Source organism: Engraulis encrasicolus, chromosome 9, assembly GCF_034702125.1.
Source record: "Engraulis encrasicolus isolate BLACKSEA-1 chromosome 9, IST_EnEncr_1.0, whole genome shotgun sequence".
Classification (NCBI taxonomy): Eukaryota; Metazoa; Chordata; class Actinopteri; order Clupeiformes; family Engraulidae; genus Engraulis; species Engraulis encrasicolus.
The window spans coordinates 30,215,461-30,238,273 of NC_085865.1; the positions used below are offsets into that span (position 1 = coordinate 30,215,461).

Here is a 22,813-nt window from a genome sequence, read left to right on the forward strand (position 1 = left end):
GCGCTGCCACAAGAACAGAACAAGGAAGTGGCGAGGCGACCAATCATAACACCTTTTTGTCTGCGTCCTCCGCGTCCGTCCGACGGATAGTTAGAATTTTTTCGAGGCGCTCGACGACGGGCGCAGAGCCTCTGCGAGGGGGGCGTGGACTCGCACAGACAGAAGACGGACGGACGCAGAGGCTCTGCGTCCGAAGCATAAATCTAGCTTTACTCTAAGGGTAATGATTGTTAAAGATGAGGTCTTGCAAAGCTTTCTATTCCATCAGGGTAATCTAAATCACAGTTTAAAATTGCAAGCTTACTATAACCGGATGAATGACAAATGTGTCCCTGTTGTGTGCATTTTATCAAAAAGGATGGCTCAGTGAGCATTTTAATGTGCCTCAGGTTATGATCAATCAAATTATGCTGTAGTTTACCCTCTTTGAAGCCCTCAAAGCAAAGGTTTCACTTCTTTGCGGTGAGTGTGTTACAATCTCCCAAGCCCTTTTTGAATGGTTTATCCTAAAGCATATCCTAAATTTGGCTACTACTTGGCTTTCCTCATGCATCAATCTTGACTATGCTTTACTTTTATTTTGTCCTAGAATTTTCATGCTGTGTGCGTTACATGTTGTAAATCAACATATTGTAAATCAAGCCCAATAATGTGTTTCAATACAACTAATGAGTCTGTAAAGGCTTTCTTTTTTATTGTGATGGGTCATGCATGGTCCTTCAGTGCTTTATCTTGAGAACTCTTGAGACAGGCTAAAATAGGCTTTCACCAAGTAGGTATGCGCTCAAACATGAAAACTGCACAACTATACTCACCGGTATAGGTAAGCAGATCAGCATCGTTCAGTCACCATTTTGTAAAGTCTTGGGGTGGGGAGGCTAAATAACAATGTGTGCGTTTAATGTCAGGGCGTAAGGGGTGTGTTGCATGTGTCTGTGGTTGGGTCTGGAAAAACTCAATATTAAATCCTTAATGTTAAACAAAACAGAGAAATAGCCACACATTTCATTCCGACATTCTACTCACAAACGCGCTCAATGCAAATGATGGTACAATGAGCGATAAGAATGTTTGCAATGCCGTGTACAATGCAAGAAGTGGGTTTTCGATGGACATGAATTTCCTCCAACTATTGTAGCAATGAAAAGAGCTGTAGTCCACTATGGTATGGAACAGAAACCTTGCCTCTTGCTTGAAGGCCCATTACCATAACATAATGATGAAATATTGAAACCGAAAGTGCAAGTAGCCAAAATTGCTGCTGGTGGCTCTGCCCACTACTCCTTGTGTAGACCACAACAGGAAGAAGAACCAGGAAGCAGTCCAAACTACTGACTGAACGCTCACATCCACTGCTTAAATAGTCACATGGGGCTGCAATAGTCAACTACTCGACAGAAACCCATCAATCTTTCAATTTGCTGTGCTGATGAGTGTGAAAGTGAAATTTTAGCATATGTTATCTGTCATGAAGTTTGTAGAGATGTGGTTACTTTATGATCTCATTCAACTTTGAACAACGGATACATTTGTTGGCCTGTTGCATTTTGTTGCTGTTTGGAGAAGTCTGTCAGTCAGTTTGGTTTATTTGATAGGGACAGATACACATCATGTAGGTTATGCAAGCCCAACAGCATCATAGCATTTATAGCCTTGGCTAAATGCTTGTCCCTAGTGAGCTCACAGTGAAAGACAATGTCATATGTACAGGTCGAGTCCAATCAGCTTTATTGTCAGTGTCTTCACATGCACAGGTCACTCAAGGAAATTGAAATCACTTTTCTCTCTGTCCCATGCAAAGACATAGACATACAAAAGACTGACATTAACAGGACCGATACCGAAGTGCAAGACCGGACCAATAACCTAGTGCCCCCATACTCAAATAGCGGCCATCTATTTTTGGCCCTCGAATAATTTTGAAAAATTAAAAAAAAAAAAACATATATATATTTTTTTTTTTTGGTCCGATCGCGCTGTCAGCTCTTATTTTGAAATCGCACCACAGACGCTATGAAGAAGCGTGCCGTGCCCCTCCTCCTCAGGCAGTTTCTCCCTCAGTCACTGCAGGCTTCGGACAGAAGCACCTACGACAGTGGCATTAGAGGTTGTGAGGTAGACTACAAGGGGAGGACTGTATCAGAGCCTGTAAATAAATTATTCACAAAGTTCTCTATAACTCGTTTTTGAAAGTAATGGTCCACATTTGATTGTAAACAGTGTGTTAGGACTTCAAATTGGTTTAGCAGTAGCTGTAGCTAGTTGCTAACACAAATGAAGGCAAACTGTGTTTGAGCTCTGCTGGCAGCTAACTATTGGTAGCCTATTTACTGTAAAAACGGATTGCTTAATAAACTTTACACACTTTTAAGCAGTCCCCAAATAGTTCGTTTGGAATGCTAAGACCCTCATAAGACTGCAAACAAAGTTATGAGCAACTTGACAATTTATTATTGGCTTTTGCATTTAATCAACATTGCATCAAATGTGCCATTTTCTTGTTGACAAAACCTGTTGTTCTCCTATCTATGTGTCCTCTTTGTTGGGTCTGATTCTCATTATGCATGTGAGAGCTGCATAAACAAAGTCATAATAAGCAACATTTATTTGAAAAGTGTTATCTTCAGGCTTATAGGTTTTCTAACTAAGAAATAAATCTTTATGAATGTAGTCTGCAAATATAGGCTAACAGATAATCTTATGTCATTTAAAAAAAATAGTGAAGGGTGGGTGGCAATGAGAGCAAGGCAGGCACCCCACAGTGCTCCAGAAAAATGCAGGCCCTTTATGAGAGAAATGTTCTCCCATCCTGTCACTGGAAACTAAATATCTGCTGTGGGTATGAGTGCGTGTGTATTGTGCTTACAAAGGACTTATCATTTTATTTTTATTTTAAAAAAAAAATATTATGGGGTGGGCGTGTCGGCCCGGCCCGGCCCTTTATTGGGAGGAATTTTGATAAACTGGCCCTCGGGGACTTTTAATTGAGTACCCCTGACCTAGTGTAACAAGAAATAAGTAATAATACAGTAAAAATCATTAACTAACAATTGAAACTTTGTATATTTGAAAAGTTTAACATTTAGAAAATATAATCTAGGCTAAGGCGGGAAGATGAGAACAAAACTAGTGTATATGGCGCAGTCAAGGGCAGTCTAGTTGGTCAGGTTATCATAGATTACAGATTTTAAAGCACTTATGCTACATTTTCCCCAAGGCTCAGACTCCTTCAATCAAACGACCCTATTCGTTGTACAAACAGATGCTATAGGAGGCTGTTAGAATCACCAGATATCTTCACCTCCTTGTGGTTATGTGGGATGGCTTTGAGATCAATCTAAACATTTGTGTAGTGTGTGATTTAGAGTACATGTGACAAATGCTGCATGTATTCTAACCACGCACACCCTGACAGCAATGCACTCCCTTCCTCTGCTTCCCCCTTCTCTTGTCCACGGAGTCGCTATCTGAGTATTCCTTCCTCTCCTCAACGTCCCCGAGATCAATCCAAATATGCGTGCACTGTGTAATTACAACAGAATGTGTGACTGACAAATGTTCTCTTCTATCCACACTCCCTAACCCCCCCCTCTTCCTTGCCATCACCCACCCACTCTCACTCCTCTCACTCCTCTCCCTCTTCAGAGTCTGTACCCGAGAAGCCTTCCCTGTCCTCCACGTCCCAGTCCACCTCCTCCTCCTCCTCTTCCTCGTCATCTGCTGCGGCGGTGGCAGTGGCGAGCACGGCGTCTAGCCAGGGCGGCTCGTCCTCGGCGGCCGCCACGGTGCCCGTGTCCCCCGTGCTGCAGTCCCCCGTCACGCCCAGCCTGCTCCAGGACCCCTCCCTCCTCCGCCAGCTGCTGCCTGCCCTGCAGACCGCCCTGCAGCTCAACAACGCCAGCGTGGACATGGCCAAGATCAACGAGGGTGAGTGAGGCGTGCTTGCATGTGCGCGTGTGTGTGTGTGTGTGGCCGGCGTATGCGTGTTAGTTGACAAGGAATGAGTCAACTGGTGCTGATGTTTCTATGAGCCATAACTTTAGCCGCCTGATTTGGACTGATTACTTTTCATGTGGCGCTTCCTATACTGCTGTACTGCACATGTTGATTTGGTGTCTCACCACAGCAGTTAAACGGGCATCTACAGTTGATGTAATGCGCACTGTCTCTCGCTCGCTTATTCACTTGCCCGGCCTCCATATTTGCCACTCTCGATCTGTCTCTCACGCAAACACACTTCATGATTCAATCAGCCGTTCTCCGCTGATGTTCTTTCACATCTTTTAACAAGTTGAGTGCAAGGCCACGAGTGTCCATGTGGCTCTCCATCTGGATCATGCACTGTGCAGATCAGCAGTTGTCTAGCACTACGATGCTGTTGTTTTTTGGAAGGAGTCAGTGTTGTGCTTATCAAGTGCAGTGTACACACCAGTGAAAGCCATTTAACGCTGCACAGTAGAAAATGAAATACTAGCTTCAGATGAGACTGTGTAGAAAGCGAAATAGTTTGGCCTGCAACTGCCTGCAATGGTAATCGCACACCAAACCACTCTCCTGTCGGGGAAGAGGCTGACACAAGAATGTCTGCTGTGGACTTTTCCTCTTTCATACTCCTGTTTGATGTTTGAAAATTCCTGGATGACCCCAGGAAGCCCCTCAAAGCGCCTTTTGGGGGTTTTATTTGACGGCTCGTGCAGTATTGTATGTTAAACTGCGGGTTTGATCGAAAGAGTCCCTATATAACGCTTATCCCCTGCTTGTTTTATCCATCCGTCTCCGCTGCTCTCCTGTTTACCTAACCTAATGTGACACGCCAGACTATGAACTGCGGCTGGAAAAGTCTGGGAATGCTGGAGATTCTTAAAAGAGTGCTCTATTTTCAATCTGAGCAGGTTGGACCAATTGGTGTCTGAGGTTTCAGAGAAAACGCTGGGCCACAGCGACATAGATGATCTTCAGCCCTGAATGCTCCAGAGCCTTAAGTCCTCCAACATATGATTAAGAATGAAGTCGACTTTTAATAGTCAAGGGAGACTTCGACCCTCTTTGGCCGCTAATGTTCATCATATGTGGAGGCTGACTAGTCCTCTTTTCTCCCCTCTGTACGTCTGTGCGCCCATAAATTGTCGCCATCTTGGACATGTCTCAGCATGATTTACTGCTGCCTTCATGGTTGGGCACCAGCTGGTTTAGTGATACTTTGGCATTTTGCATTTATGGCTAGCAAGGATTTGGTGATGACCACACATTGGAAGCTGATGCTCTTCTTGGTTTCAGCTTGTAATTCTCTGCGTCAAATGACAGTGACCAAAAAGTGGGCAATAGAGTAAGAGTAATGCTATTGCTGGATTTACTACTCCAGAATCCAGTCGTCCATCTTAACCTTGCAGAGAATACTTTTGAGGTTCTCTGAGGAGGTGGCTAAAGATTGAGATTGAAAGGTGCTTCTCTGGGATCTGTGACAGAAACTTTGATTTTGCAAAGCGATAAAAATTCTCGCTGGGGTGCGAGAATGTATTTTCAACCCTTCTGCACCTAAAATACAGCGTGGACTAGGGGTGGTACGGTTAAAAAAAATCACGGTTCGATTCCTATCACGGTGTCAAGGTCACGGTTTTCGGTTCTCTACGGTTCTTTTTTTTTAGTTCATGATAAATAGTGCACTGGCTAATAGAAGCAGACTTATCACTAAATATCCTACATATGGTTTGTATAGGCTTATAATGTGAAAATGGTGTAATTTTAATTGTGTCATCCTCTGATTTGGTCTTATAAGCTAATGTTTTAATCAGAGAGACTGGATAAGATACTCCTAGAATCTGTTCTAGATCTGTCTAGAATATGTTTTACATATTTTTCTGGGCAGTACATGAATTGCAGTTTGCGATGGATTGCACGGTTCGGTTCGGTATGTGTGTGAATTGTACGGTTTCGGTTTTCGGTGCGGTTTGTGCCATCCCTAGCGTGGACTAAATTTGGGGTGGCGAGTGGGAGTTAATTTTCATTGTTCCTCTATGTTGCTTGACTTCTGTGTTGGTAAGGATTGAACCACCTCTGCCTCCATAACTTAAAAAAGGCTTGCCTACAGAACCGTGGCATCAACAGATACAAAGCACATACACATACACATACACATACACATACACATACACATACACATTCTCTCTCTCTCTCTCTCTCTCTCTCTCTCTCTCTCTCTCTCTCTCTCTCTCTCTCTCTCTCTCTCTCTCTCTCTCTCTCTCTCTCTCTCTCTCTCTCCCCTCCTCCTCTCACTGAATTATGCCAAAACTTTTTTTTACAGCCATTCAACATGGACAGCTTGCTAAAATGCAGGGCAGGGGTTTGAATCTGAAACGGACTGATGTTTTCACACTGCATATCGGATATCTTGAGGACCAGAAAGTTAGTTTGCGATCTGAACTGACAAATACTTCGTTTTCTTTGACTTGTAACAAACTTTGACGACAATGAAACTGAAACTCCTGGATTTCGACAGGTTTGGCTATAGCAGCCTGGTCGTGTACATTGGCCCTGTGGAGCCCCAGACAGACGGTTCTATAGAGTTGAGGTGCATATTTAATTCTGGCGTAATATGGGCAGGTGTAGTTTTGTTTCTTGGATACAGTCTGGGTTAGATTTGCTAGGTTACATTGTCCACGGGGTCCCCGGTTTGAGCCCCATCACTCTCCCAATCATTTCCTGTCTACTCTCACACTGTCCTGTGATAATAACGGCCAAAAAAAGCTAGTTACTAGTGTATTCTGATGGGCATGTGTCGTACTTAAGTAGCCTATAGAAAAAAGTAGATGCGCTGAAGTACACTAACCGTTAGTTTCTGCTGCTGTGTTGTAGGCCTGGGCGATTCACCCCCCGCCCGCCCCACCCCCCATAAACTTGATTCACGATTCGATTCAATGCCTTGAATCTACTGGTGGGGGGCCTTGTCATGGTAAAGTTTGGGAACTCCTGGCCCAAAGCCCAATGTGATTTTATCTCAGAACATTGGTCATAGAAATGACCGATTGGGACGACATTAAAACATTTCATGAACATGAAAGAACAAAAAGTGGGAGGGGTAAACCCTCACGCACTGTTGAGATAGTTCTGTGCCATCCCCACAATATATTATTGATTTTTAAGCATTATATTACAGATCTATGGAGGCTCTTGTCCCTAATGAACAAATTTAGCAATTGCCTGCTTGTTTACTAACCCATCAGAGCCCATGATAATGAGTCTGAATGCATGTCGATGCATCGGAAGACTGTTTGATTCTCCTTACTGATTAAACAGCGAAAACATTTTGGAGCAACACCCTGCAAGCATGCTTAGGCTATTTCAAGACGGCAACGTTTGCAAGCCTGAACGGGACCAAATGTCCCGGTTATTATGACTTTACCCCAAGTCTCCCCATTTAACTAGTCCCGTCCGAATAGGACTTTTAGAGAGAGAGGCAGAGAGAGAGTGCAAGAGAGCGAGCGTTCTGTGTGTTTGGGGGTGTGTGTGTGTGTGTGTGTGTGTGAGCGAGAGAGGGGGAGGGAGAGGGATGCCTTTCACTCACATCTCATGGGTAAGATTATACAGGCGAGGAAGCACCGCATCCAAAACTTATGTTGAAAACCATACATGTTGAAAACCTCTCTTCTCCACCGAATAAATTAGAAGCATATACGCATACTATGAAGTAGGTAATTGCATCCATGATTGCTGTCCACCTTGCAACTCTTCTCGTAGGGGTAGAGTAACTTCTTTTGCATTTCTTCCACTCCGCGGGATGTTTTAGTTTCAAATATTGAAACAAGATTGTCGTCCTGCTACAGCTTACGTTACGACAACACTGTCATACACAATTCACAAAGTGGTGTTGTTTGGTATTCATCATTGGCAAAATGATGCAGTTCCAAATAACGGAGGTAGTGGCACCTTGTTTTAACAGGACCCCCTATTCCTCACCCGTTTCACTATATTTCTGTCTGTTTCACCACCATGTTTGTTTGTGCATGTAATAGGGGAGGAGACACAGGAAATGCACTAGGTAGGCTGTCTCCGGAGGTCTTGTCGAACGTAAAAATGAAATGCGTGCACTCTGCGCTTGGAAACATGAACGGCATAGGGACAGAGGATGAAAAAAAATTGTGTTAACTCGATTTTCTCAAAAACGAACCAATTTGACGTTCAAACTCGATTTTAAAATCGCATTGATTTTTTGCCCACGCTTACTGTGTTGTGCTGTTTTTTTCATTCCAAGCTTCCATTTTCACACCTAATTTGATGACTGCAAACCTCCTTATCTTTCTGTAGGCCTGTGGTTACGATAAGCTAGCAAAGCCCTGATAGGACGCTTGGTATGTTTTGATGACTCAGCCGACTTGATGTGTCGTGAACAGGAAGTGTGCATGATTTAATTCGCTGTAATAACACACAAATACTGCGTTGTGATGAGTTGCAGAGATGAAATATCCAGTTGTGACTCTGTAGGAGTTTTGACTGTAGGTGATTTCATGATCTATGTCAGTTCTGTTCATCACATAATTACGAAAATCTCACAGAATGTGCATCAGAAAGTGTAGATTCAGAATCCCCTAAAAAAAAACAAAAAAAACATGTTTTCCCGTGATTTGGTAGTCAATGTGTTAATATGTCGCCCATAATGTTGTGTGAATTGCAATATTTTAGCAAAACTGTGCTTTTACCCTGCTAATTGAACCTTCACACTCTGCTCTTACTAGTGCAATGTGCAATTAATGAATATTAGCTGCCAGGCTGGTCCAATTTAGCCATCAATCTTCCCACACTAAAATGACAGGTTTATCAGAGCAACCTGGTGACATCTACAGGGGTTGGACAATGAAACTTACAACCTCGCAGGAAAGCAAAAATGCTATAGGAGTGTGAGTTGCTCACCAGTAAGCACTTTTGTTTCCCAGTGTAACGGACGAGCAACAGCCCTGTCCTGCTCCGCCTGAAAAAAATGGATGTGCTGAAATCTACGAGCAGTGATCAGGGCTCCATGTTAACATTTTCCATCACCAGCCAAAATGGCATGTACACTCATTAATGGGTCAACGTTGCTAATAAGTTTTCTTTTCCACCAGCCAAACTGAATTTTCACCAACATTTGGCCGGTCTTTTAGTGCTCATTTTGAGCCTTGGTGATTATTATTCAGCACTTTCTCTATATCTTAATGTGTCTTTCATATTTTAAATGGCACAACAATGCATAGTTATTAGGATTTTCCATGCATCACTGATTTTACCCCCCATACTGTGACAATGTGTTGCATAGGAAGAGGTATTTAGGGAAGGGTACACGCATCCAAAAACACTTTTTGTAGTCGCCAGACAATAGTGTCAGTCAGTTGAATAATGTAGGTCTGCGCACTGGCAAATAAGTGCCTAAAATAAGATTAATTTCATTAAAACTAGCAACTGTTCGATCACCCTGGATCTTCATCAGGTATGAGTCTGCGGCATACCCATAACCATCATAAACAAACTCAATGTTTTTTTTGTTTTTTTTTTAACTTTATTTTTCTTTCTTAACAATTACAAGGTGTAAAAAAAAAAAAAAAAAAAAAAACTCAATGTTTTGATTTGTTAGTTTTAAGAAGTACATGGTCTACATGGTCAAGCAAGTTTCATCACCCCAGAAGTTCATCATTTTTGGAAATGCTCATTTCCCACCTCCCTTCGAGTTGAATAGTTGAATTTTAACTTTCTCTTGTTCCCTCAGCTGTTTGAGTCTGGTGACACAACATATCCCTCCAAGCTGCCATGTGTCATTGAACTGAATTGGCTGCTTAGCTGCTCATAGGGTTTAGAATGCTGTGTGATTTGTTAATCTCTCTCCCGTTCCTGCATTTTTTATAGTAAACACTCCGGAAGTGGACTGGTGACAGGCTATGATTGATGTTTCGACACTTGGCGTGTGTTGATGTGGTGCTCTGTCTATTTGTGTTGATTAGTAAACCTAATGAGACTGCTAGAGGGCTTTTAGCCTCTGGTGAGTCTGTGCTCTTTGTGCTATTGTCATTAGTTGTCTGTGAAGGGCTCCATAGACCCGCTGGCTCACGAAGGATACCTAGAGGGCTTATAGTTATGCATGTACTCAGTAGGTTTTAGGATGTGGTTTGACTCTCATACTAATGGTATCTCGGAGATGTATGTTCGAAAACAGGTTTTATTTGAAAGTCTACTGAAAGTGCATTCTTAATCATTGTGCTAACTACATGGCATGAATTTCATTTGCATTAGAATTGTTAAAAGTCCTAGAATTATATATGCAATCCTGTGGCCAAATTCAGGCCCTGAACTCAACATGGTCCAAGATGATGTGGGGAAAAAGCTTTGACGATACCTTTTTCTCATGTCACCCAGCCCTAATTTCAATGTTTTGTCTCTGTCTCTTTTCCCTGTTCTCTTCCCCTCTTCCTCTTCCTGCTCTGCTTGTCTGGGCTCCGTGCTGTGCTGTAGTTCTGACAGCAGCCGTGACTCAGGCGTCACTGCAGTCCATGCTGCATAAGATCCTCACGGCCGGCCCATCTGCCTTCAACATCACCTCCCTGCTCTCCCAGGCTGCCCAGCTGTCCAACCAAGGTAGGCGCTCGCACCACACCAAACACGCATGCATACCCAGCCTCACTCACACTTTTTATGTACCGTCATGCTGTCAAATGTGCGTGCACACACACACGGATGCACATTCGCAGGCGCGCGCATGCATGTGCGCACTCACAAACATGCACACACAACACTATACATGCACACAATTACTATTGGTAGGTACATTACTTGTGCAACTCTGTTCAAGGGCTTGCATTCCCTGCTGCCATTAGGCATAAGGCTTAAAGGACACATTTTCCTTCAATATTGGGCTTCAATAGCCACACACCTGTATCTGAAAAGACACCATCGTGAATAGGAAGGGAAAATGTGTATTAAATTCAAGGTCACAGAGCAGTCCTATGGGCAACTCATCTCATTTTGGGTCTGTGTTTATGCGTGCGTGCGTGTGTGTGTCTACTCCTCTGTTTCTCTGTGAGCAGCTCAGCCCTCCAGCCAGTCGCCCATGTCCCTGACCTCGGACGCCTCGTCGCCCCGCTCCTACGTGTCCCCCCGCATCAGCACCCCGCAGACCAACACCGCGCCCCATAAGCCCCTGCTCAGCACGCCGCCCATCGCCACCCAGGCAAAGGTACCCAGGGCTGCCCATGTATATGAGGAAAGGAGTGGTGTATTGTGTACTGTTATGCATGATTATGTTAGTTGGGGATTTGATGAACTGTTTATGAGAGTGATGTAAGCAGAGACATTGCAAAAGGTAGAGATGAATCAAGCCCATGTTTTTCCGGGATCCATGTGTTTAGGTTGAAAATAAATGAAGTTCCCTGAATGCTATAGATGACTGTAGTGCACAATATACATTTTACTTTATTTCAAGTACATAAGTTTATAAGTACATTTGAGGTTTTGTTTAGTTCCATGGACTTCAATTGCTACGCTTAATATGGCTATACTGTTAAACTAGACAATGCGAACATACAGAGGAAAAATCCCATGTATTCTCATGTTACACTGGCTTAACTACAAATGTACAGTGTCCTGAAAGGAGTTAGACTGTTCCTAAGAGAATGAGAGCTGTGTCTATACTATGTAATGTTGTGCATGATGATGTTGTCTCTCTCCCTCTCAGGTGAACACACCTGTGGTGAAGGCTGGCTCTCTTCCCCAGCCCACCCCCCAGCAGCCCCTCCCCACAGACAAGCACCACGACACGGCCAGCTCTCCTCGCACCCTGCAGAGACAGAGGTGAGTGCGCGTGTGTGTGCGTGTGCGTGCATGCGCTTGTGTGTGTGTGCGTAGCTGCATTCAGAGTTCGAGGTGTGTGTGCGTGCGCGGGCGTGTGTGTGTGTACCAGAAGTGTGCTGTGGTTTTTCTGTAGGCCTGTGCTGTGTGGCCATCTGAGGTGAGCCATGACAGTTGAATTCATTGCTTTCATTTGTAATCATTCAGAATCATCTATGCATTCTTTGTGGGTACTTCACGAAGACCACTTGGCCTGTACCTGAAATCCAACAACCTCATTTTAATCCAACATTGCAAAGACGATAACTATTCATTACGACACTCCTGAAAGCTTTGCACATTTAGGAAGGTTTTTCTTGGCAAGGCATGCTTTTGCTGCATTCATACATATTTCAGTTGTGTGTGAAGGGTAGAACAACTAAGCTAACCATTCTCCCTAAAGCACATCGATGCCTTTCTCAGAGCCGTTTTCCTTACCCAATTTTTCCCAGAAGTATCGCTGTGAACTGTAAGTTGGGATATTCGTAGTGTATCTTTACAGCAGGGATTTTGTGCTTGGCAGAGGATGATGATGATGAGGAGGAGGAGGATGATAAGGAGAAGGTCTTAATTGAGTGACTATTTGCAAAGTTATTGGGATGTTTTGTTTGAGTGGTGTTACGTTACGTTACATTACATTACATTTAGCTGACGCTTTTATTCAGAGCGTCTTACATTTCCTAAATTTTTCAGGGTATTGGTTAAAGTCCCTGGTGGGGTTAGGTGCCTTGCTCAAGGGCCATCTCAGCCATGGATGGAGGTGTGTAGGGAGAGGTGAGGGTGGGATTCAAACCTACAACCCCCAGATTGAAAGACCAACTCCCTAACCACTAGGCCACGGCTGTTTTGGGAGGCTGTACAGTAGTGTGCTGTTTAGGTACCGGGCTAGCTAGTATACCAGCGGGGCACCATTTGGATTGACCCAGTCGGCTCCTCTGGCCCGCCCATAAAACGGCATTGTTTTCCCATCCAAATGCTCCACATGTGGTCGTGCTGTGCCAATCTCAGCCCGTCATTAGGCATATAAATTAGCAAACGTGGGGGAAAACAAGCAATTTCATGGGCGGGCCCATACTTGCTGACTACATCAATGGAGGAAGCAAGGATGAGTCCTGCTACATTTTACTTAAATGCCTGTGCTGCTAACGCGTGTGATTTCACTACTTGGTTTATCAACTTGGCCGAGGGAATGTGGTATAATCAGGATCACCTCGTCTATTGCATTGGCTTGATCAAATATGTGCCAGGATTTTGACTTTGTGAGCCTGAGATGTCCACCTACCTCTGGAAGATGAGGTAGTTATGAAGTATAACATGTTAACAGAGTAAACCTTTACATGTGCAATACAAACATGTTTTTTTTGTAAGCACATCAAAATTACGAAGTCAGAAAAGCAAATGAGCTTAAAGCCATTGACTTACATTTCTTTGGATGCACCAGAAGACCGGTAAATGGGTCAAGGAAAAATGGACTCGCATGTAGTAGGGTTTCCCATGTTTTATTTACACTGACATAACGATTAGGGGAGAAAAAAAACATCCTCTTCATGAGAATTATGCTACTACTTCTGGGTCGTGTTTTGTTCCCCCTTGGTGCTAGTCAAATATGGTTTATTATTGATGATGTAATTGTGTGTTACAACATGTTTTGACACTAGATCTGATGTAATGATCTTCAGCAAAATGCCCAGGGGAGCCCATATTTAGGCTGTGTATTTCTGATGAGTCAATCTGTCATATCATGCCATCACTCGCCTCTTTTGGAGCTGTCTGCACACCACTGCAGCACAATTTGTCTACAAAAACGCAAAGTATGCTTGAATGGGGCATCCTTCACTTATCGCTGATCTCCTCAGGCTGACTAATGGTGTGGTCGAAGAAAACGCTCTTGCACCATTTGCTGTGTGTGTGTGTGTGTGCGTGTGTGTGTGTGCGTGTGTGTGTGTGTGTGTGTGTGTGTGTGTGTGTGTGTGTGTGTGTGTGTGTGTGTGTGTGTGTGTGTGTGTGTGTGTGTGTGTGTGTGTGTGTGTGTGTGTGTGTGTGCGTGTGTGTGTGTGTGTGTGTGTGTGCCTGTGTGTGTGTGTGTGTGTGTGCCTATGTGTGTGTGTGTGTGTGTGACTGCGTGCGTGTGTCTGCCTATGTGTATGTGCGTCTGTGTGCGTGCGCGTGCTGGTCCTTGCTGAGCAGACATATGGTGCGTGTTTGTGTTGCCCCCCCCCTGCCGAGACATTAGTCTGTGTGTTTGTTTGAGACCACTGTGTGTGATTGTGTATGTGTGCAGTGTTGGTTTATTTTCTGATGCTAGTTTCAGTAAGCCTGACATGTTTGAGCCTGCAACTGAAGTCTACTGCACAGGCTTGTGTGTGTGTGTGTATGTGTAAGCAGGCCTGTGTGTGCACGCCACGCGGCCTATCAGAATGTAGGTCATGCGTGTGGTAGTGTGTAAAATATGCCCCACTTCCCTTTCCCCCTGCTCCTACACACACACACACACACACACACACACACACACACACTGCACTGGGATCAGTCTCAGCAGCCTGTCTGCATGCAGCTGTCCATTGTGCGGTGCAGATGGCAGTCTGCTCTGGAGTCAGTTAGTGAGTCAAGCGTCGAGGTGCATTCAGGAGTCCCCTCCTAAATGGGAGTAGACGGCACACTGGAGAGGCCCCTCTTGATCCCTGCCTCCCATTATTATGGCTGCTGAAATTGTCAAAGCAGGTGGAGGCTGCCATCTAGGGATCAAATAGAAGCACTGCAGCCTGTGATGAGAAGGAAGAAGTCTTGCGCAGTCCTTTTGTGGTTTGTTTATTTCGTTTTTCAATTCCGTTTTGTAAATTGGATCTAGAAACAAAAGTCAAGAAATGATTTAGTATACCAGAGTATTTTCTCAGTTCAGAACGTGGCTCTAATGTGCATATTAAAAAATACTTGAAAGCAAATTGGAAAAATTTTCATCCCATGCCATGCCTGACAGTGCGTGCTGTTGCTGTGACAAACTTCAGTCATTTAAACCAATCAAGTCTTAAATCAACATCTGGCACCACCTCCCACTGGCTACATTGCTGAGTCTGATCAGCGCACTGCTCGAGAGATGCCTAGTCACGACGAGCAGAGAAAATTAGGATCTTCTTACAAGTTAAAGGAAGTAGCGGCAATGCTGAGAAGAACCTGTTCTTCTCGCGCTCATGTGTGCCCTGTTTCTCTCCTGCGCTCCAGTCCTTCGAGGGGATAGCCATTTTGCCACCTAAATGGACGACTATAAAGTGTTATCGGACACACACGTCAGGTGATTATTCGGTTAATAGTTGTTCGTGAAAAGGCGAAACTCAACCGGGAGATTATTACTGTATGTATTGACTGATGTGCACCTGAACTCCCAGCTGTTCAAGAGAAGGGACGTCGGTCCATTGATCCCACGACTGAAGGCACATTCCAATACGCGGCTGTATATTGCACAATTATTCACACATCACGTCAAATCACAAATTAGAAGTCTCTTGCAGTTGTTGACCTATGCCAAATTAATGCAGTGCTCCAAGGTATGGTGCATCAATTCAAACGGGTAGAAGTTGGCTTATAGCCAAAATATACAATGTAAAAACATTTAAATTATGTAGGCCATATATTTATGATGAGTTGTTGCGCTACAACTGCTGCTCAAGTTGGTGATCATAGTCATAGCAAGTCCAACTTGAAAATGGCGTACACCGTCTGAGAGCAGTCGTACGATTTCATCTTTCCTGCGCTTACGATGCGATTTGATAAATGCCAACTGGTTGTAGAAAATGAACGTACGCACGACGTACGTATGATTCTCGTCGTACGCTGCTTTGACAAACTAGGGCCAATGTTTCTTAAACCATGGGGTTTGGGGCGAGATGCAGTGCCGTATTTTGGAGATAGGATAGCTGGGAAAGCAACCTAGCTCTCACCAGGTATGCATTTCGATCAGCTTGGCAAGCTGCACTGAAAATTCCGAGATAGCCATTCTGTCCGTAGGTTACCATAGCATGGCTTGATGTCTGTTGCCTACTAAAACTTTTTAGGGGAATAAAAAATGTAGAAGAGATGCAGAAATATCAAGATGTTTGCTCCATATTGCCCGGCCCTATAATGAAATCACTAACTCCAATTCCACCAACTCATCACTAATTCCTGCATTAATGCTTCTCAGCTGATGTCCTATTTTGCTTTGAATGAAATATCGAAAGTCTTGCAATGTGAGCCTTTCAGACACAGGAGACTTAGAGTGCATTGTGGAGTACTGTATTGACAAATGTTAGGCCTACAATGCAGCAGTCTTGTGCGATGACATAGGGGCCTGGTGCATATTGAAACAGAACGGGAGATCTACTGTGTGTGTGTGTGCGCGTGCTGCGTGCTGCATTATTTATACCCCTCTAGACCTTTTACTGGGAAGATTTGGAAATAATGGACCTCTGTGACTTTTTACTTGAGGACCCCTGGTATTATGTATACATGAGTAGTTGAAAAAGAAAATCGAGACCGCACTGAATAGCACTTAATATACTTTACGTTTTCTTACCATTGTAAGTCCAAAATGACTACAGACTAAGTAACTGAAAAAGAGCAAAAAGTTGCACAGGTTTCAGTGAGTCACTAGAAGGCAGCGCATGGCTAAAAAAAAGCTTAACTCTGAAAGCAGCTAACAAGGAAGTGAAGCGACGAGTGTTACCAGTAGTGTTGCCCATGTTGTGCTGCGTGACGCAACAGCGAGTATTAACGCAGAAAATGTTCACATTCTATAACCACCATAAACTCCTGTTCATCATAGGCCTGACTTGTTTCTGTGTACGTGTGACGCCGGCTGTGGTGGCTACAAGCAGTCTGCCACGAGACACTAGTGAGGGAGTCACAGAGTTGACATTGCAAACATTTTCTCATCGTTGTAAGTCCTTTATTCGACCAACAGTTACAATACATCAAAGTGAATGAATCCTAGAACCCGCCACCGTGCAGTAGGACACTGGAACAAGGGTAAAGTGCTGTTGTGCGTTACAGAGCAATATTTCAGTTTTTGCAATGAAGCGGTCAACAAAAGTTGTGCTCTCCCATTCCTAGCTCCTCTCCCTGACAGTCTACCGGTGCCCAGGTGCATTAACACAAATCTAATCGACAACCTAGAGTCACGTGACACACCACGGCGAACGTCAAAATAAAAGTTGCTACAAAAACGCATAACCAAAGGCATATGGCCGCTATACCGCCTTTCATACAATAACTAATCTTTTTTTTTTTTTTATCTCACTCCACAGCAGTCAAAGAAGCCCCTCACCAGGGCCCAACCATGTCGCCGCGAGCAACAGCAGCACCAATAACAATGGCAGCAACAGTAGAGTGGGTGGGGCCGCAGCAGGCGGTGGGCAGGCCCAGGTGGACCCCACAGGAAGGCCGGGCTGCTTCACGCCCTCTCTGGCGTCGCACTTTGATGAGAACCTCATCAAGCACGTGCAGGGATGGCCAGCAGAGCACGTGGAGAAACAGGCAAGTACCTCAACTTTATTGATCTTTAATTTCCAAATTGTGTACGTTCTTGTACACGGATAAATGTGCTTTTATTCTAATGTTTTGGCTGTTGGAGTATGTGGAGAAACTGGGAAGTACCTCAAGCCTCCAGATTGCAATGCCCATCAAGTCTGGAGGTCATATTAAAGCAATTATTAGGCGTTTCTGTCTTTGGCGGAGCACATAGATAAATAGTATTTCAAAGGTACAGAGCATGACTTCCATGCTGTTAGATTGGCATGCATGGATTAGATAAATTCTAATTCTATTTTTTTGGCTGTTGGAGCATGTGAAGAGACTGAAGTACCTCAAGTCTCTGGATAGCTTCATGTCCATCTAGAAATTCTGAAAATCAAATTAAAGTAGTATTGGTATTTGGTAGTTTATTTGGTTAATTTCTTTGCCTTTTTGAGGTCTGAAAAATGTGTTATTTCGTAAGGAGGAATTTGGTTTGACACTTATTACTTAGTTGTCAGGGTTGGTTGGTGCTATCTGCCTTAGGTGACTTGAGTTTTGTGGTTCTCAGGGAAGGGTCTGCATCGCTGAACTGAGAATTCAAACTTAGCCCCATTATGGTGGTGCTGCATCTATTGGCAAAGCAATTTGTGTCCTACTTGTCAAATATAAAAGCCAAACATGAATGTCTGAATGACGTTGAATCTGTGCTGACAAAAGTAGCCTAGTTATTTATTTTTACCCATGAGACGCATCAGAGCTATTAATCCAATATCACACCCCAGCAGAGTCAGTTGTCTACCCAGTTCCCCCCCACCCTTTACTGTGTCTCCCTGATGTTGGGCCTGGCTGTCTGTTGTTGATGGAGACTGTCTGCTTTTTGATGGAGGCTGCCTGCTTTCACTTGCAAATGTGGCACAGTAGGCATGCTGGCTCTCTACAAAAGCTCAATTTGTTTGTACAAGGGACTTCAAACTGGCCCACTCTCTCTCTCCCCCAGTTGCTTTAGTTTTTGTCCCTCAGTTTTAACTGGAGCCAAAGCCACGGGTACATACACACATGCAGGTCCATACACAAGCATACAGACACAATGTCTCAGTTATGCTTACAGACATACACACAAACACACACGCACACAGTTGCTCTCCCACAGCCAGCCACTGACTCCCTTATCTCCTCCCTCCTCCTCTGTGTGCTTGTGCAGGCGTCTCGGCTACGCGAGGAGGCCCACACCATGGGCAGCATCTACATGTCGGAGAACTGCACGGAGCTGAAGAACCTGCGCTCCCTTGTGCGAGTTTGTGAGATCCAGGCCACGCTGCGTGAGCAAAGGTGAGCCGACCCACTTCGCTCTGGGGATCAAACACCATTGTTTTACGCACTGCTTCCTGTAGTCTGCTTTTCATAAGCTCTAGGCACCCCTGATTAGTGTAGTGATTGAGGTGAGGCTTCGCTTCAGAGTCATCACACTCAGACTTTTAATAAACTGGTAAAGATTTCTTGAATGTGAGTGCTTGGCTGATTAATGAAATGAACCTCTACTCATCAAGACTTTCCTGTAACCATGGTCGTGCGTCCTTTCTTATACCACTGCTAAACAGTGACGGGCAATCTGGATTCATTATGTACAATCCAGTGCCACGTATTCCTGATGATCTGGTTTTATCAGTCCAGGTGATTCACCTGGTTGAACAATCAACTAGTTCAGGGGTGTCAAACTGTTCCAGATTTTGATTTTGTCTCTCAATCAATTTCAAAGTGGAGAGCCTTAAAAAATGGACTGAAATTGTGAATACACGCACTTAATGCTTAAATTTAAATTCAGATTGTGAGATGTTGCACTGGCCTGGGCCCACTCAAAATCCATGACACCAAATTTCATGTTGAAGTCCTACACTAAATATTGATGGTGCCAACTGTAATACACATTTGAAATGACCTCATGGGACAAGTAAAAGTTTGGCTCCTAGGCCCCGAGTTTGACATTCCTGTACTAGTTGAATTGGCCTGTTAAAAGCAGGTTATTTGGAATGTCTGCCACTGGATTGTAATGAATGAACAGAGATTACTGCTGCTGTGTTAGTGCAGTGTTAAGTGACTATGCTGCACTCTCTTGTTATCCACTGCTTACTCTAGCCCAGTAGTCGTCAGCCTTAAAAGCTGTAATTCAGTATGAGGAATAGAAACAAAATCAAAAAGCAGAAGGTTGCATGGTTTCATTGTGTGTGACTTTAAAGCCACATTCACACACACATCGCTACTAGTTACTAGCTCGGCGAGTGAAGTCAATAGAATGTCTTTGTGTTTTGGTGAGTAGAGTACAAGTGATGTGATGCGCTCAGATGCCGAGATAAAAACATTTTAACTTTCAGCGAGGCGAGAAACCAATTGGAATGCACAGTTCGAACTATTAGTTAGCTTCTCGCTTTTGCCGTGGCAGTCAAACCTGCAGGAACGTTTAGCAAATGTTCTATGAGCCAGTGGTGAGTAGGTGAGTGAGAAGCAAGTAGCGTTTGTGAATGTAGCTTAACCACCCCGTCCACGTACTGTAAATGTTAAATGTTCACTTTTATGAATGAATTAACAGGCCGTTGTAGTTATTACTTTTTTAACTGTCCCTCTCTCTGTCTCTTCCTCTCTCTAGGATACTGTTCTTGAGACAGCAAATTAAGGAACTTGAAAAGCTGAAGAATCAGAATTCCTTCATGATGTGAGAAGTTGAGTGTGCCAGAGCGTTGGGGATCTGAAAAAGGAGTGGAGAGGAGAGAGGGGTTAAAGAACATGCGTGTGTGAGTGCATGTGGCCTGCGTGCGTGTGCGTCAGTGAGTGTGTACACGTGTGTGTGTGTGTGTGAGAGAGAGTTGGCTTGCATGTGTGTTCGATGTTTTGTGTGGTTTATCAACATGTTGCACACATTCAGAACCCTGGAGAGCCATGGTTGTGCTATATTTGGGCTCCAGTATGCCCATAAACAGAACTGCATCCACTTCTGGACCAAGAGGGAGAATGTGTGTATGTGTGTGCGCCTGTGTGTGTGTGCGCGTGTGCGTGTGTGTGTTTGCTGTGGGTGGATGTGAGTCTCGGGTGTTTGAAACAGGAATGCCCCATGCCTCTCCTCTCTGCCTTTTGGGCGTGTAGATTTCCAGTAGATGTTATTTCCATGTTTGTAAATAGGTTTTGTAGAAGCCATGGAAAGCCATGCCTATCAGACAAGAAAAAAAAACACACATACGAAAGAGGAGGAATAAAAAAATTAAAAAAGCTTTCAACATCCAAACAATGGAACCGACATCAACTGGGCCCCCACTGTCAGCCGGCTAACGTCCGGAACCTTCCCCCTGCTCTAGAGGAGTCGGAGGGGACGCCAGTCGGCTGTTTCCCTCTCCCCCTTCTTTGTGGTAGACTGAGCGGCGAACCATTTTTTTTTTGCCCTGAGCACGCACCACGGACCTGCATGGATATGATGGGGAAGATCCAGAATGGGAGTGTCACTGAACACCTAACCCCCCCAAAAAAATCATTACCCAACCCCCTACCGTCACCTTTTTGCCCTCAACACTTAATGAACATACCCCCCACACACACACGAAAACAGATGAGGCACAGTCATGTGTCCACTCCGCGCTGGATGATACCCGCTTCCTCACAGGCTGCATACACACGTCTGCAGTTTTTCCCGCTACTTCTCCCGTTTCATAAATACATACTTCCCTACATGGACAGACATCAACAAACGCGCACTCGAGTCTAATGACTGTTTACTCATTGTATGGACTGTAATGCTGAAACGTACCTGGTTAGCAGTGTAGTCTCCTGTATCCTCTCTTTGTCTACTGGCGGTCTGGTTATGAGGGGTGGGGGCCTCCCCTGTCTGTCCAACTAGCCGTCTGTTTGGCCGGACGCAAAGCCTCCAGTGATGCTCCGATACTGCCCCCTGGTGACCTCGCTCCAGTACTGCAATCACCAATGCCTGTCAGTATGATGGGAGGAAAAAGAAAACGAGGGGCAGGGGGGCAGGCTGAGGGGCAAAGAGGATTGAGGAGGGGGGCTAGTTGGCGAGAGGGCGCACAGTTGGGCAAGTGAGAGGGCAAGGACCATCGGTGCCGCAGTGCAACAGAATGGTCCCACCCTGGGGGCCCAAACAACCCAGCACGCAAAACCACCAATCAGTAATGCTTTGTTCTCCAAGCGTGGACATGTGGTGGTTAGTTGCTGGAACTCTTGCTTCTCTCCCAACTGAATTTCTTTTTTTTTCCCGTTGTTTCTGGGTTTTTCTTTTTTTTTTTTTACTTTCCATCCAGACTCTCTTTTTCTTGTGTATTTCTGTTGCCCGTCTGTCCGTCTGTTTTTAAAAGCTGTACTTTAAAAAGAAAATGAGTGCAACACGTTCTGTCAAGAACAGGACGTGCCCTCACATCAAACAAAAAGACCATTCCTTTGTACAGTTGCTGAAGTAGTAATGGAATTTGAAAAAGAGAGAGCCGCTTTATTTCAAAAAAAAAAAAAAAGTTGCAGTGATTATTAGTATATCAGATATGTTGTATCCATAAATTATTGCTGCACATTTTTCATTTGCACCCTGTACGTTCAGATGGAGAGGGAAGTGTATGTGGGTGGCTGGGAGAGAGCGGGGAGAGTTGTGCTGCTGAGGATGCTGGACGTGAGGGGGGCTCACACAGGCAAGGACTGGACATTACGTGGCCCACCCCACCCTTCCTCATCGTCAGGGTCAGAACAGAGAAAGACAGACAGGCAGGGGTCACAAGGTCAAATGTGAATTGTATGTATTGTAATAAACATTCTAACTAAAGCGAGCACTGGTTCTGATTTATTGTTTTTCTTTTCTTGTTTTTGTTTTGGTTTATATTTTTGGTTTCTTTGGTATTTTTTCGGTTTTTCTTGGTCTGGGTATTTCTAGTGCCTTGTTGAAAGTCTGACCTCCTGTGTCGCTGCTCTCGTGTGAGCACCCAAACTCTTCCTCAGTCTCATTGTGTCTCATGACTTCAACAAGGACTCCATCATCACCATCCCACGCACCTCTGCCTTGGCCACGGCGCCGCTGACATCACGAAGCGCCAGTCTGTAAACTCGTTCATGCCCTCATCAATCAGGACAAAGCAGCTCATTGTTCTGTAATGTTTTCCTGACATATATGGAAAAAAGTACATAATGATAAATAAAACTAAAAATCATTTAAGGCCGGGTCTGATGCATGTTTTTGTTATTTTTAGTGTGACTTTGTTAACTCTTATTCTTTTCCAAATTATTGCCAAAATTGAGGAGAAATATGACCAGCCATGAGAGCAGCTGTAAACTGCTACGAGTTGAGATGTTTCAGCTGAGCGCGCAAGATCTTTCCTACAGAAAGTACATTTTGGACTACACAAAGGGGCTTAGAGCGCTCAGGAGACTTTGCATACTGTGTTATGGGTTAAGTTAAAATCCAAAAAAGAATGGAAGGGAAGAGGCACTCTGAGATTTAGGA

At 44.3% G+C, this 22,813-nt stretch overlaps 1 protein-coding gene across 1 annotated transcript in view; it reads left to right on the top strand.

The window, feature by feature from the left end:
* waca (WW domain containing adaptor with coiled-coil a) overlaps positions 1–22,525 on the top strand; it is a 45,839-nt gene extending 23,314 nt beyond the window's left edge. The window contains exons 7-13 of the mRNA XM_063206906.1: positions 3,646–3,927; positions 10,474–10,596; positions 11,046–11,194; positions 11,693–11,808; positions 17,124–17,352; positions 18,533–18,660; positions 19,973–22,525. Coding sequence (XP_063062976.1) covers positions 3,646–3,927; positions 10,474–10,596; positions 11,046–11,194; positions 11,693–11,808; positions 17,124–17,352; positions 18,533–18,660; positions 19,973–20,042 — 1,097 coding nt within the window. The 3' untranslated portion in view covers positions 20,043–22,525. The remainder of the gene's footprint in view (positions 1–3,645; positions 3,928–10,473; positions 10,597–11,045; positions 11,195–11,692; positions 11,809–17,123; positions 17,353–18,532; positions 18,661–19,972) is intronic.
* The last annotated feature ends 288 nt before the right edge of the window (positions 22,526–22,813 follow it).